General features: G+C 37.2%; 3 protein-coding genes and 1 pseudogene across 3 annotated transcripts; all 4 read right to left on the bottom strand.

The window, feature by feature from the left end:
- Positions 1-634: 634 nt before the first annotated feature.
- LOC113331360 lies at positions 635-2,473 on the bottom strand (annotated as a pseudogene).
- Positions 2,474-5,497: 3,024 nt separating this feature from the next.
- LOC113294652 (cytochrome P450 71A9-like) lies at positions 5,498-7,565 on the bottom strand. The gene is made up of 2 exons (XM_026543038.1): positions 6,542-7,565; positions 5,498-6,442 (listed from the first exon to the last, which is right to left on the bottom strand). Exons 1-2 carry the CDS (start codon positions 7,478-7,480, stop codon positions 6,086-6,088), a joined length of 1,296 nt encoding a protein of 431 aa, XP_026398823.1. The 5' UTR covers positions 7,481-7,565; the 3' UTR covers positions 5,498-6,085.
- A 218-nt stretch (positions 7,566-7,783) lies between these two features.
- On the bottom strand, positions 7,784-10,077 carry LOC113294647 (cold-regulated 413 plasma membrane protein 2-like). The gene is made up of 4 exons (XM_026543033.1): positions 9,609-10,077; positions 8,704-8,811; positions 8,546-8,616; positions 7,784-8,225 (listed from the first exon to the last, which is right to left on the bottom strand). The coding sequence occupies exons 1-4, from the start codon at positions 9,782-9,784 to the stop codon at positions 7,966-7,968; spliced, it is 615 nt and encodes a 204-aa protein (XP_026398818.1). The 5' UTR covers positions 9,785-10,077; the 3' UTR covers positions 7,784-7,965.
- Positions 10,078-10,590: 513 nt separating this feature from the next.
- Positions 10,591-12,035, bottom strand: LOC113294639 (cold-regulated 413 plasma membrane protein 2-like). The gene is made up of 4 exons (XM_026543028.1): positions 11,719-12,035; positions 11,372-11,479; positions 11,213-11,283; positions 10,591-11,081 (listed from the first exon to the last, which is right to left on the bottom strand). The coding sequence occupies exons 1-4, from the start codon at positions 11,892-11,894 to the stop codon at positions 10,822-10,824; spliced, it is 615 nt and encodes a 204-aa protein (XP_026398813.1). The 5' UTR covers positions 11,895-12,035; the 3' UTR covers positions 10,591-10,821.
- Between the last annotated feature and the right edge of the window lie 863 nt (positions 12,036-12,898).

The raw sequence follows: 12,898 nt of genomic DNA, 5'->3' as shown, positions 1-12,898 counted from the left end.
AAGTTGCTTTGCTAATTATACCCCTGATGCATAACCCATCATGCGGATGTATAATCCGTCACGCAAACATTTTTAATAATTTCATATAATTATGGGTGTCACGGAACTAAAAATTAATTGTGGGCCTTATAATGAAAATATTATTTTTTTTTTTGGACCTGCGCCTCATTTTCCCGTACGGCCATAGACACCGCGTTTAGCTAACTACACAGTCAATAATATACTTAAATTAAATATTTTTCACTAGAAACATATCACATTTTTATTACAACAACAAAGGAGTGATGCTTATCTAAATGCAGGCAATCATATAATTCTATTAAAAATAAGGCGAATCATATAATCCAATGGACACATGCGTCATTTAAAATCCCATTTGGATGGCCGCTAAAGAAGGTTTTAGACTTTTAGTTCTCCTCTTAGATTTAAAGTATGGTGTCCACTGTCAAGAATACACATCCCAGGACAACCATGTAGAAACACACCAAATTTATGTTGGAGATGCCCTTAATAGTAAAACATAGAATGCTTCAGAAAAAATAAAAAAATAATAATAACTTTCATATTATTCTTAATCTCTTAAAAGATAGTAGTACATCCTAGCTGCATCCAGTCACTAACACGGACAGATCCAACTGTTTTTTAATTAATTCTTCATAAAACTGATTCATTTTAGAAGGGAAATGTATACCAAGTTCTCTTTGTCGACACTGACTGGCCTTCCAAATTTTACATCAATATAAAAACTGCAAAAAGAAAAGAAGTAAAAGAACAATAACATGTTTTCGGTAAGAGCAAATTTGTGTTCGTCATTTACGGTTACTAGCTACAAGGCAGAGAGGAACCTTCTTATGCATTATAAGTCCAGAAGCTTCTTTCATATCAATGTCCTCTGCATTCATCCCAGAAGGCAATTTCCAGTCAAAACAAAGCAGTAAATTCGCCAGGACAAGTTCAACGAGAACCGCCGCGAAATTCATACCGGGGCAGCCTCTTCTTCCACCCCCGAACGGTAGCATCTCGAAGTCGTGACCTTTAAAATCAGTAATATTGTCCAAGAATCTTTCAGGTCGGAATTCTTCTGGGTTTTCCCAATATTTTGGGTCCATTGAAATAGCATTTCCATTGATGACAACTTTTGTTCTGATTGGAATGTTGTAACCGTTGATTGTACAGTCCTCGTTGGTTTCCCGAAGTAGTAAAGGTGCAGGAGGATGAAGTCTTAATGCTTCCTTGATTACTAACTTAGTGTAACTAAGTTTATGAAGATCACTTTCTTCTACCATCTCTTTAGTTCCAATTTTCGTTCGAACTTCTTCCTGCGCTCTTATCATAACTGTTGAGTTCTTAACGAGTTCTGTCATAGACCAAACAAGTGTCGCAGCAGCCGGATCAGACCCAGCAACAAAGGCATCCTGTAAAAGCAATGGGGGTGAACATGTTAAGAATGACTAAAGTTCAAAGGTAAGATTATTGAAAGACCACTGAGTCTTAAAGATAAACGAAACTGAACAAACCATAAGAATCGCTTTAATATGATCTTTAGTGAGGGTGATGTTGTAACTGGGATCTTTCTGAGTTCGAAGCAGAACATCCACAAAGTCCTCTACGCCAGCTTTGGATGATTTATTGTTGTTATTTATGTGTTCATCAATTACTTTTTCATAAAATTTGTCCGCCTGCTTAAAGTTCTTCTCTAATCTTGTGTCTAATCCATCGAACTTGTGAATCCAGCTCATCCATGGGAACAAGTCTGCGGTACTGAATCCAGCAAGTAAGTCCTGTGTAGAAGCATCATGTAGAAATTATTAGGTCCAGCCTCGTAACCTTTTTCAGCTTCGTACTTCATACCAAAAGCAACTCGGAAAACCACATTGTTTATAACACGAAGTAGAACCTCGCTTAGATTAATAGGAACCGAAGACGAAGTAGAGGTTTGCATGAAATCAATTACCAAGGAAACTTCCTCTTCCCTCACAGCTCGATAAGACAGAACCCTCTTGGCACTTAAAAGTTCCAAAACTGCTATCTTTTTGACTTCTCTCCAGTACGCACCACAACGAGCAAAAGCAATATCAGAACCACCATAAGAGATCTTCGTGGGAGCATAAAACATGGGTCTGTTTGGAAGCACAAGATCATGTGTTTTGAGGATCTCTTTCGCCATATCCCGTGATGAGACAACCAAAGTTGGAATGGAGCCGAGTTTAAGAAACATCAGAGGTCCGTATTCATCGGAAAGCCTCTTAAGTGATACATGTGGTGAGCCACCACCAAGCTGGTGCAAGTTTCCAATTAAAGGAATCCTTCTCGGACCTGGTGGTAATCTCCCATTTCTCTTTTTCCTTGTCAGCTGTTTCCACAACAGCACCAACAGAGTTATAGCAAAAACAAGTAGAAGAACCAAGAAATTGTGGTAATAGTAATGAGTTCTCATTGTAGTTTAACACGTTTTGAAACAGTTAACAAGTTTTCATTTCCTTCAGCTCGGTACTCGTCTATTTATAATGAAAATACATCATTTCTAACTTGACTGTTCTAATTCATTCTCAACTATTTCATTTTTAAAAAGAAACTCATGCTCAATTTTGCATACAAGATACACCGTTGGAGTCTATTGCTACCGATCAAAATTAAAGTAAAAATAGGTACGAGGTCTATATGTTGGAGGACAGAAGCAGTACAGAAGGTTCCAGCAAGAGCACTACCGTCATAACGTCTGTTGCTACAGAGCAAAAAAAAGGACACACACTGAGGTCTACCCGGGGACAACAGTGCAAAAGGTTCAACCAAGAGTACAGCCATTATCAAATGTATTCAACAATTGGGCTGGTCAATTGATGTTTCAAAAAGCTTGAAAATGAAAAACCTGCAATTATTATGTGGCTTTTTATTTTCCCTAGTTTGAAGCCTAGCCATATTATTTGAGGGCTGCCACTATGAGACAAAAGAATCCCTTATTTTACTACTCCCTCCGTTTCTAAAAAAATAGGCGTGTTTTCTTATTTGGGTATGTCAAAAAATTGGCTTATTTCCATATGTGGAAAGTCAAATGTTATGATTTTACTAGTATATTCATAGAGGGACCATTTCTCTCTCCATTTTCTCTTTTCTTTCTTTTTGATAACTGGAAATTTATTACTTAAAGAATGTCTGGATGTATAGTCCCGGATAACAAAGTTTCAATACATGCCAATATCAAGACTGAACTCCTCTCTTATATCAAAAAAGGGACAATTTCTCTTTTCCCTTTCTCTTATATCAAATGAGTGGGGACCAAGGATATATTATGAAAAAACATGAAAAAGTGGCTACAGTGATTGATTTTCTTAATTTTTGTGAAAACCAAACAAGACCATTTTTTAGAAACGGAGGGAGTATTTACTCCTGATTGATTAGTGTTGATTCGAGTGATCAGTTGATGTTTAATATTGTTAACCTAGAATCGGTTGACGTTCGTGCGCTCGAAGACCGATTTTGGGTTGAGTTTTTCAGTTCACGAAGAAAATTCAGATTCGGTCCTTATCAATGTACACATAAACCGATTGTTAGAAACGAAAGTTATTAATATACACATAGACCGATTATGTGATACTTTCATAAATAAAATATTCACTCATAGGTACATTACATAATCAGCACATTACGTAGGATAATTTTGTACGCGAATTCTTGAATCTCGCATGATACGTCGTCAATGAAACTCCGAGCACGACTGTACAACACCACCTATTCCTTGTTGTGAATGAACTTTTTTTTTTTTTCATTACGAATTTTTCATAGGCCGTTGAACCTATCCAGCTGCGATTAGATGAATTACACGTTAGTATGCAAACATTTAACAATGACATAGGTATAAAAATATCAGATAACTCACTTTCTTACCAAGAGGAGCTTGTGGGCGATGGTTGTACACCATTAATTTTCTAATTTTAACATATTCTGGCATTGCACTTTTTATGTACGCGAATCGAAATGCTAAGTCTCTCCATTTACGGTTTTTCGGATTCCTGGTGCGCTCACAATAGAACTCTTTGGCTCTCTTCCAAATATTGAATATAGTTCATAGGGACGTTCATGGAAGTCGGGAATGAATGATTTCACGAGCTTCATGTCTTCTTGCATATCTCATTCCATTCAATATTTTAACTTTATCAAATAATATGAAAAATATTACTAAAAATATGTTTTGAAAGTGCTTTTCAAAAAGAAAAAGCATTATCAAGCCCAACCTTAATACATATGGAGGTTTTACTGCAAGTAACAATAAACGACAAGGTTAAAAAATCAATTTTTAGTAGAGTGTGGAGTTATCCTCGTGCTTATACCGAGACTACATGATAATACAACAAGGCTAAAATATCAATTTTAGCAGAGTGCGGAGTTGTCCCCGTGCTTATATTGAGACTACATGCTTAGGAAGGAGACCATGTGGGAGTATTTTATCTCCAGCATGCCCCCTCCAGGTGTAGGCCTCTTCGAGTCCTCAACATCGTAGATCTGTGTATGACTGCCCTGCTTTCTGTATGGTCGCCCTATCTTTTTTGGTCCTGCCGTATGGTTGTCCTGTCTTTTTGGGTCATCCTTCTCATACACAGGGTCTAGCTCTGATACCATATTAGCATTTGGGCTTCCAAGTTAAGCTTTTAATAGAATGGCCCTCATGCTAATACTGCGTAGTCATGGTTAGAAAGTACTCTATGTGGCACTATTTATCTCCAACAGAGACAACCAAAGTTGGAATGAAGCGTGAGTTTAAGAAATACAAAGTTAGAGCAAAAACAAGTAGAAGAATTATAAAATTGTAGCAGTAGTAGTAATGAGATCTCATTGTAGTGTGCAAGCTTTGAAGTAGTTATAAGAAAAAAGTTTGAAACTATATATTTGTACGCCCAAATTCCTTCGAAAGTGGATTTACGTTACAAGTTTTAATTTCCTTCAGCTGGGTAGTCGTTTCCCTTGTATATAATGGAAATGAAAATACAGCATCATTTCTAACTTAGTTGTTGTAATTCATTCTCATCTGTTTCATTTAAAAAAAGAAACTCATGCTCAAAATAGAAATACATGATGTCTAGGGGGACAAGCAAGAGTAACAGTCATATACTCGAAAAGCTTTTCGTTTGTACTATTTTGGTTTTTCAAAAAGCTTGATATTATTATGTGGCTTTTAATGGAGTGTCCTCGTCTTTTTTTTTTTTGATCCCTTATGCCAAAATAGTACAAACGAAAAGCAAACATGTTACTCCAAGAAAAAGATGAGTGCAACAAGCAAAGGAAAAGACATCACAATTTATGTAATAGAAAGAGTACCTACCTGCTGTTTGAATAAGAACCCAATGAGAATTCTAGGCCTAACAGTTCATCAGTCTTTTTCTTCTTTTTGGAAAAAAAAGACAGCCACGTTTGTTTAGATAAATCCGGTTGGAAATCGGTATCCAGAGGTGATCAGAGATCATATTAGAATCATCAAGTCTAGAGTAACTCCACCAATTCATGACTAAGAATGCTACCATTTCAACCTTAATTCATAACAATAATACAACAAGGCTAGAAACCAATTTGTTTCAAACCAAACAAATTTGCACTCTGCAAAATGCAGCAAGCCAGAGATGATGTGCTAGCCAAGTTTGGGGCAGAGATGACTTAACAGTCTCCATATGGGACCAAAGAAGTCTCCGCAATAGCCAGAATAACATTCTTCTGTTGGAGATATGCTCTAAACAGAAAAAAGAAATCATACGATACTGATTGAGTTTGTAAGATAATCTCTTAAAAAATACATCTCACCCTTTTACAATCCCTCAGACAGACTGTTGAGATTATTAGTCCCACATTGTATGGGAAATATAAGATCCTGCGGCTTTTAATCTCTTAGGGCCTCTCCACTCATTGCCAATTGGTTTTGAGTTTGGATGCATGTATTCTAATATGGTATCAGAGCAGGCTTTTGCGACGTTGTGCATTGTAAGACCAGAAGCTTCTGTCATGTCAATGTCCTCTGCTTTCATCCCCGAAGGCAATTTCCAATCAAAACAGTGCAGTAAGTTCGCCAGGACAAGTTCAACTAGCACCATCGAAAAATTCATACCAGGACAGCATCTTCTTCCGCGTTTTTCCAATAATTTGGGTCCGTTGAAATTGCATTTCCATTGATGATAACCTTTGTCTTGAGTGGAATGTCGTAACCGTTGATCGTACAGGCCTCGTTAGTTTCCCGAAGTAGTAACGGTGCAGGAGGATGAAGTCTCAATGCCTCCTTGATCACTAACTTTATGTAACTTAGTTTATGAAGATCACTTTCTTGTACCGTCCCTTTAGTTCTGATTTTTGTTCTAACCTCTTCCTGCGCTCTTTTCATAACTGTTGAGTTCTTAATTAATTCTGTCATAGACCAAACAAGTGTCGCAGCAGCAGGATCAGTTCCAGCAACAAAGGTGTCCTGTGAAATCAATTGGGAGAACATGTTCAGAATGATGAAAGTTCAAGGGGGAGTTTATTGAAAGACCGCGAGTCAACGGTACACAAAAATAAAACAAACCATAAGAATCGCTTTAATATGATTTTTAGTGAGGGTGATGCTGTAGCTAGGATCTTCCTGAGTTCGAAGCAGAACATCCACAAAGTCCTCCACCCCAGTTTCGGATGATTTGTTGTTATTTATGTGTTCATCAATTACTTTTTCATAAAACTTATCCGCCTGTGTGAAGTTCTTATCTAATCTTGTGTTTAATCCATCAAACTTGTGAATCCAACTCATCCATGGGAACAAGTCTGCAGTATTGAATCCAGCAAGCAAAGTTTGTGTTTCTAGAAGCATCACGTATAAATTATTATGTCCAGCCTCATAACCTTTTCCAGCTTCGTACTTCATACCAAAAGCAACTTGGCAAACTACGTTGTTTATAAGACAAACAAAAATCTCACTGAGATTAATAGGAACCGAAGACGAAGTAGATGTACGCACGAAATCGATTACCAAGGAAGTTTCTTTTTCCCTCACAGCACGATACGACAGAACCCGCTTGGCACTTAAAAGTTCCAAAACTGCCATTTTTTTCACTTCTCTCCAGTATTCACCACAACGAGCAAAAGCAATATCAGAACCACCATAAGAAATTTTCGTGGGAGCATAAAACATGGGTCTGTTTGGAATCACAAGATCATGTGTTTGGAGTATCTCTTTCGCCATATCCTGTGATGAGACTACCAAAGTTGGAATTGAGCCGAGTTTAAGAAACACCAGAGGTCCGTATTCTTCTGAAAGCTTCTTAAGTGATGCATGTAGTGCGCCACCACCAAGCTGGTGCAAATTTCCAATTAAAGGTATCCTTCTAGGACCTGGTGGTAATCTCCATTTCCCAGTTCCCTCTTTTTTGTTTTTCCTTGTCAGCTGTTTCCACCATAGCACCGAGAAAGGTATAGCGAAAACAAGTAGAAGAATTATGAACTTGTAGCAGTAGTAGTAATGAGATCTCATTGGAGTTTACAAGCTGTTGGTTATTTGAGTGAATGTAAGTATACATGCGGACTTGGTTTGGTAGGTGCAATGTGGAAAGCTTATAGCCTCTTCTCAATGCTCTATTTCTTTCTTGTTGCAACTTGATTTATAGCAAAGGTTAGCCAAAACAACTGCTGGTCTTTGTTGCAATGAGTTGAACAGAGCCAACGAAAATAGGTTGGGTCTAGGGTCTCTAGACTTTTCTGTGGTGTACTCTCCTCCACACACTAAAAGATACTCTTTATGAGTCATTTAGAGAATTGACCAGAGCGAAGAAATGCAGCAATGGGAACGGAGAATTGTTTCTATTAAGCAGAATATAAATGATACAATACAAGTTTGAACCAAATCAAATTTATCACTCATTTGCAGGTTTGGCTAGTACACAATACACACTCAAAACACAAAAGATAAAATCATAGATTCATTGCTGCTGAAGATGAAAAAAGGCGGTGCGGCCAACTCTAGAGGATATGAAGTACTAGTGCCCAGACTGGATAAACCATCAAAAGAAGGATGCCAACTGTGTTCGAAACACCCTTGGGCTGAGTGAAGGAATCTCTGAAACCGCCTGCCTTTCGGATGTGTTCTTGTAGCAAGTAACATGCAATGGCAAGACAAATTGCAACTCCAATCCAACTCCAATGGTTCCTTAGGCTGTGTGCAAACAGATGAGGAGTTACCACCAACAGAAGAATCAATGCTGCAGGCATTTCCAACCAGTCTGCACACATAGAAGTTGACACAGTTATCATCAGTTGACAGCAAAAAACAAGTTTCGATGAGTTATCTTGGTTCACATTATTGCATATATAGTTTGCATATATAGCTATGTTGTAAAAGGCGCCCCGGCCGCTCGCCTAAGCGCTCTAGGCGCGCTTGCCCAAGGCGCCAAAGTATGCTCATTTCTGTTGGTTTCTAATTTCTGGGCGCTCGCCTTGGGGGCCTTAGGCACTCTAGGTGCTGGGGTTGGCGCCTCGCCTCGCCTAGCACCTAATACAACATAGATATATAGTAGTACAAGTGTAGAACAATGATAAGTACCGGGGAAATGCTTTGGGAAAAAGAGTCTCAGCACGACTGCAACAAAAGCAATCCATTTTCCTACATCTCCTCTGTGGGCATACAGATACATTAATTGGGACTGTTATCAAATCAAAGGAAAGGAAAAGTGTAGCAAATAAAAGGATGAGACTTCTTACCTTAGGAAGTTGAAAACTACGTCAGGAAGACTGAAGAAAATGTATGGTATCAATAGTTGTGTCAACATTTCTGTCTTCCAGCCTGTTCGCTGCAAGATCAAGAGATAGCTGCAGAAAATAGTCCATAAGTTACCAAGCCCCAGTAAAGATATACTCCCTCCGTTACTTTTTAATAGGTCAGTTTCTATAAATAAATATTTCAAAAAAATAGGCCAGTTTCCTAATTGGGAAAGTCAAATGTTAGTTTAATTTTCTAGAACCACTTTTCTTTTAACTTCTTTTGATGAAAAGTGTTATGTGGACCATTTCACTTATTTTTTTGGCTGACAAGTGTCATGGGACCATTTCACTTTACTTTTTTTATTGACAAGTGTCTAAATGACCACTTTCAATAATGAGTTCTCTTAATTTCCTTAATTTTCTCAAAAAAAAAAATGGCCTATTAAAAAGTAATAGGAGGGAGTACACAAATTGCATAATAAGTTACCAAACCAGCAATCAGCCAAGTTGTCTGGATCATTACACTCAAGGTGTACTAGGCGCAAAATGTCCAGTTGAGACTAGACCATTTTTTAACATGCATGGACCTACCTGAATAACTTAAAGGGCATGGGTTCTCAATGTTAAGCTCAAAGGCGTTGACCTAAGACCGATATACTACTAATCACTGCTTGATCGCCCCAATTATGAGGTTTACAACAAGTAGGGTTCACAATGATCAGTTAAAAAATTCCATATTCATCTCAATTTTGGATTCATAGATTTCTCAATATACATAATAAAAAACAGTCACAATTTAGCAAAATTTAAGTGTAATTTTACAGAAAAAAGCATGAATTTTTGAACAATTATTTAAAATAAAGTGAAACAAAAATCATTATAACCAAAATTGGAGGAGAACTTACATGGCAGATAAGCAAGCTAGCCATTGAAAAAAGGAAGTTCCGATTCCAAGGCCACCAAGCTTGATAGCATGATCAGCATATTTCCTAGCAGCTAATTTGAGATCTTGGAAATCAGAACCGAGTATCTCCGCGATCTTATCATCAGTTTTCATCTGAATGTACTCTGTTCTCACCATTTTTTAAGAATTTGTTTAGATCTGAAGAATGAATCAGAATTCAACTTCTAGAGAGATCGTAGTGCGAAGAAAAAAGATAACAGACACGAAAACTATATAAAGAGATTAGAGTAGATAATCAAATGATTAGATTAAAATAAAAGCGTTGATTTTAAAATGTTAAAATAAAAGACCCGTCACTCTAATTGGATATAAGTGCCACGATCGGGATTTGGCGATAGACTCAGCTTAATACTGATGAGCTTGCACGCTGCCTACTCTCCACCTATCCCTTCCTTCTTTTCTCTGTAAAAAGTCCAAGATCCACTACTGTTCAAAGATTTTACAAGACAGCTTATATCAATTAAAAATCATAAATGGCAATAAATTTCTCAAGTTTTGTTGGGTTCATTTGGAAATGTAAGAAGACCCGGCCGATAATTTAGTGAATTAGTCAATATTGTCATTGTCATTGGATCATTTTCTTACAAAATCAGTCATTTATGAATTTTTTAACTCGAACGCGTTGCAGGTGTGGTGTTATATTTTATATTTTGCGTATGAAATAGACCAATTTATTCCCAAGGGAAAATCAGGACAAAGGCATATGCTTGTAAGATTACTATTCCCAGCTCCCTAACATTTCGAAAACAGTCATGAACCATCAAAAAACCCTTCTTGATTGTTAAAATCGCGTAGGGTCTAGATAGACATCGTTATAGTGCATCAGTGGTAGAATTGTTCCGGATTGTATGTAGTGGGTGAGGGAGGTCATATGCCCATAGCTAGCTCCGACACTAACCAAGCCAGGGCCAAGAAACTGTTCAGAAAGGGAATGAAAGAATATTTTCTATTTCCATCCACGGAATACATGGTACAATTACATGGCTATCCAAGGAAACAACATTACGGATACACGGTGCATTCAAGTAAATCAAATTCATCACTCATTTGCAGGTTTACAAGTACAATAAATACACACAACGGCACACACTCGAACAGAAGGAAAGATAAATTAATGCACTGCTTTTGAAGATTAAAAAGAAGGTCGATCAACTCTAGAGGATCCATAGTAGAAGTGACCAGACTGGGTAAACCATCAAAAGAAGGATTCCAACTGTATTTGAAACACCCTTGCTTTGAGTAAAGGAGTTTCTGAAACCTCCTGATTTTCGGATGTGTTCTTGTAGCAAGTAACATGCGATACCTAGACAAATTGCAACACCAATCCAACCCCAGTGAACCCTTAGGCTGTGAGCAAACAAATGAGGAGTCACCACCAACAGAAGAATCAATGCTGTAGGCATTTCCAACCATTCTGCACCCACAAATTTATTATTAGTTGACCGCACAACAGTTACAAATTTGTTATCAGTGACCGCAATAAAACAAGTTTCGCTAAGTCTTATACTATTAGAATCACATATGTGGTAGCATAACAAATTGTACCTGGGAAGTGCTTTGGGAAAAAGAGTCGCACCACGACTGCAACGAATGCAATCCATTTTCCTACATCTCCTCTGCACCACATACAGATAAATTTAGTGAGAAAATTAATAAGGGAAAGCGAAAATTGAAGCAATTAAGCTAAAGGAAATCAATTCTGACCTTAATGTGTTGAAAATTATGTCAGGAAGACTGAAGTAGATATAAGGGATCAAAAGTTGAGTCAACATATCTGTCTTCCAGTTTGTTCGTTCCAAGACCAACAAATAGCTGCAGTATGTAAATTTTTCTGTAAGTAATCAAACCCAGTAACAATACATATGAAATACTAGTAGATGTATGACTTAATGCTAAATCTGATTTGAATCCTATCAAGAACTTGAAAAAATCAACAGAATCTAGTGTAACTTTGCAGAAAACCACATGATCCATAACAGGTATATAGGAAGACTAAGTGAACTAAAAATATCAAACATAAAAATCGAGAGAGAAATTGAAAGAGTACTTACATAGCAGCGACACAAGCTACCCATTGGAAGAAGGTAGCTCCGATTCCGATCCCACCAAGCTTGATCACATCATTAGCAAATTTCTTAGCAGCTAATTTGAGATCCTGGAGATCAGAAGTGATTAATCCAGTGGGTTGTTCATCAGTTTTCATGGCTATAAAACCTGTTCTCGCCATATTATTTTCAGGTCAATGAATAAATGAGACGGAAGAGATATTTAGAGAGAAGATGATACGGCACTATTATTACTACTTTGAGTATATATAGAGAGACGTACTGGATTTGGATAATGAGGAGTTAACGTTGATATTAAAATGTTAAGAAAATAGATTTGATTGGATAAGAGTGAGTGCCACGTCCAAATTGGTGACGGACTCGAAGTCACAGCTCACTGTTGCGAGCTTGCAGACACCCCAGTTTCTCCACGTCTCTATTAAATACTCCTAGTCGACCACAATGTATGATCTGTCCCTCTAAAATAGTCGACTACTGTATGTATGATCTGTTTCATTTTAATTGATCTTAACTTCAATGATTAATAATCGGTTGATTTTGAACCGCCCATTTTAAAAGTAGTAGATAGGGGTGATATATATCTCTCAATACACTCATTTTCGCTAGGAACCTAAAAATTTGTAAGAAGGACATATTCTAAAAAATTTAGCTTCAAACGCATTACGGTTTAGTTTTTATTCACGAAAATAACGTCCAAAATATGAAAACAAAAGCGTGAAAGGGTCCTCCCTTTAGTTATTTATATTATCTTTCACTTTGGATACTTTCGTGTCTCAGGCTCAGCTTAAATCCATTTTCTGATAAAATCAATCCTTTTAAAACATGTGTTGAGATTATTAGTCCCATATTGTTGGGCAATCAAAGATCCTGCGGTTTATAATCACTTAGGGCCTCTCCACTCATTGCCAATTGGTTTTGAGTTGGGTGCTCGTATTCTAACAACATGCAATAATTTTTAGTTTATTTGTTTTTTTGCTAAGTCCAATAGTTTATTAAAGCAAAAAAAAAAAACGTAATTACAAGAATTACAAGGAGGTCTCAAGGCCCCTCACCCCATAAACCAAAGGGGTTAAAAGAAAAAGATGCAAAGATAACTCAAAAAGCTCCAAAAAAAAAAAAAAACTACCACAAAATAAATAACATCAAGAGAAATCTCAAGGAAATT

Source organism: Papaver somniferum, chromosome 1 (assembly GCF_003573695.1).
Source record: "Papaver somniferum cultivar HN1 chromosome 1, ASM357369v1, whole genome shotgun sequence".
In the NCBI taxonomy this organism is placed as follows: domain Eukaryota; kingdom Viridiplantae; phylum Streptophyta; class Magnoliopsida; order Ranunculales; family Papaveraceae; genus Papaver; species Papaver somniferum.
The sequence above is the reverse complement of the archived record's forward strand: the minus strand, read 5'-3'. Positions and strand labels throughout refer to the sequence as shown.

Excerpts from the sequence above, each read along its gene's own strand:
- LOC113294652 (XM_026543038.1), bottom strand. The coding sequence starts at position 7,480 with ATGAGATCTCATTACTACTACTGCTACAAGTTCATAATTCTTCTACTT. Across the intron at positions 6,443-6,541 it reads ATATTAAAGCGATTCTTATG|GACACCTTTGTTGCTGGAAC; the intron begins GTTTGTTTTATT and ends TTGATTTCACAG.
- LOC113294647 (XM_026543033.1), bottom strand. The coding sequence starts at position 9,784 with ATGGTGAGAACAGAGTACATTCAGATGAAAACTGATGATAAGATCGCG. Across the intron at positions 8,812-9,608 it reads CTAGCTTGCTTATCTGCCAT|CTATCTCTTGATCTTGCAGC; the intron begins GTAAGTTCTCCT and ends TATTTTCTGCAG. Across the intron at positions 8,617-8,703 it reads GTAGTTTTCAACTTCCTAAG|AGGAGATGTAGGAAAATGGA; the intron begins GTAAGAAGTCTC and ends GTATGCCCACAG.
- LOC113294639 (XM_026543028.1), bottom strand. The coding sequence starts at position 11,894 with ATGGCGAGAACAGGTTTTATAGCCATGAAAACTGATGAACAACCCACT. Across the intron at positions 11,284-11,371 it reads ATAATTTTCAACACATTAAG|AGGAGATGTAGGAAAATGGA; the intron begins GTCAGAATTGAT and ends TATGTGGTGCAG. Across the intron at positions 11,082-11,212 it reads TTTCCCAAAGCACTTCCCAG|AATGGTTGGAAATGCCTACA; the intron begins GTACAATTTGTT and ends TTGTGGGTGCAG.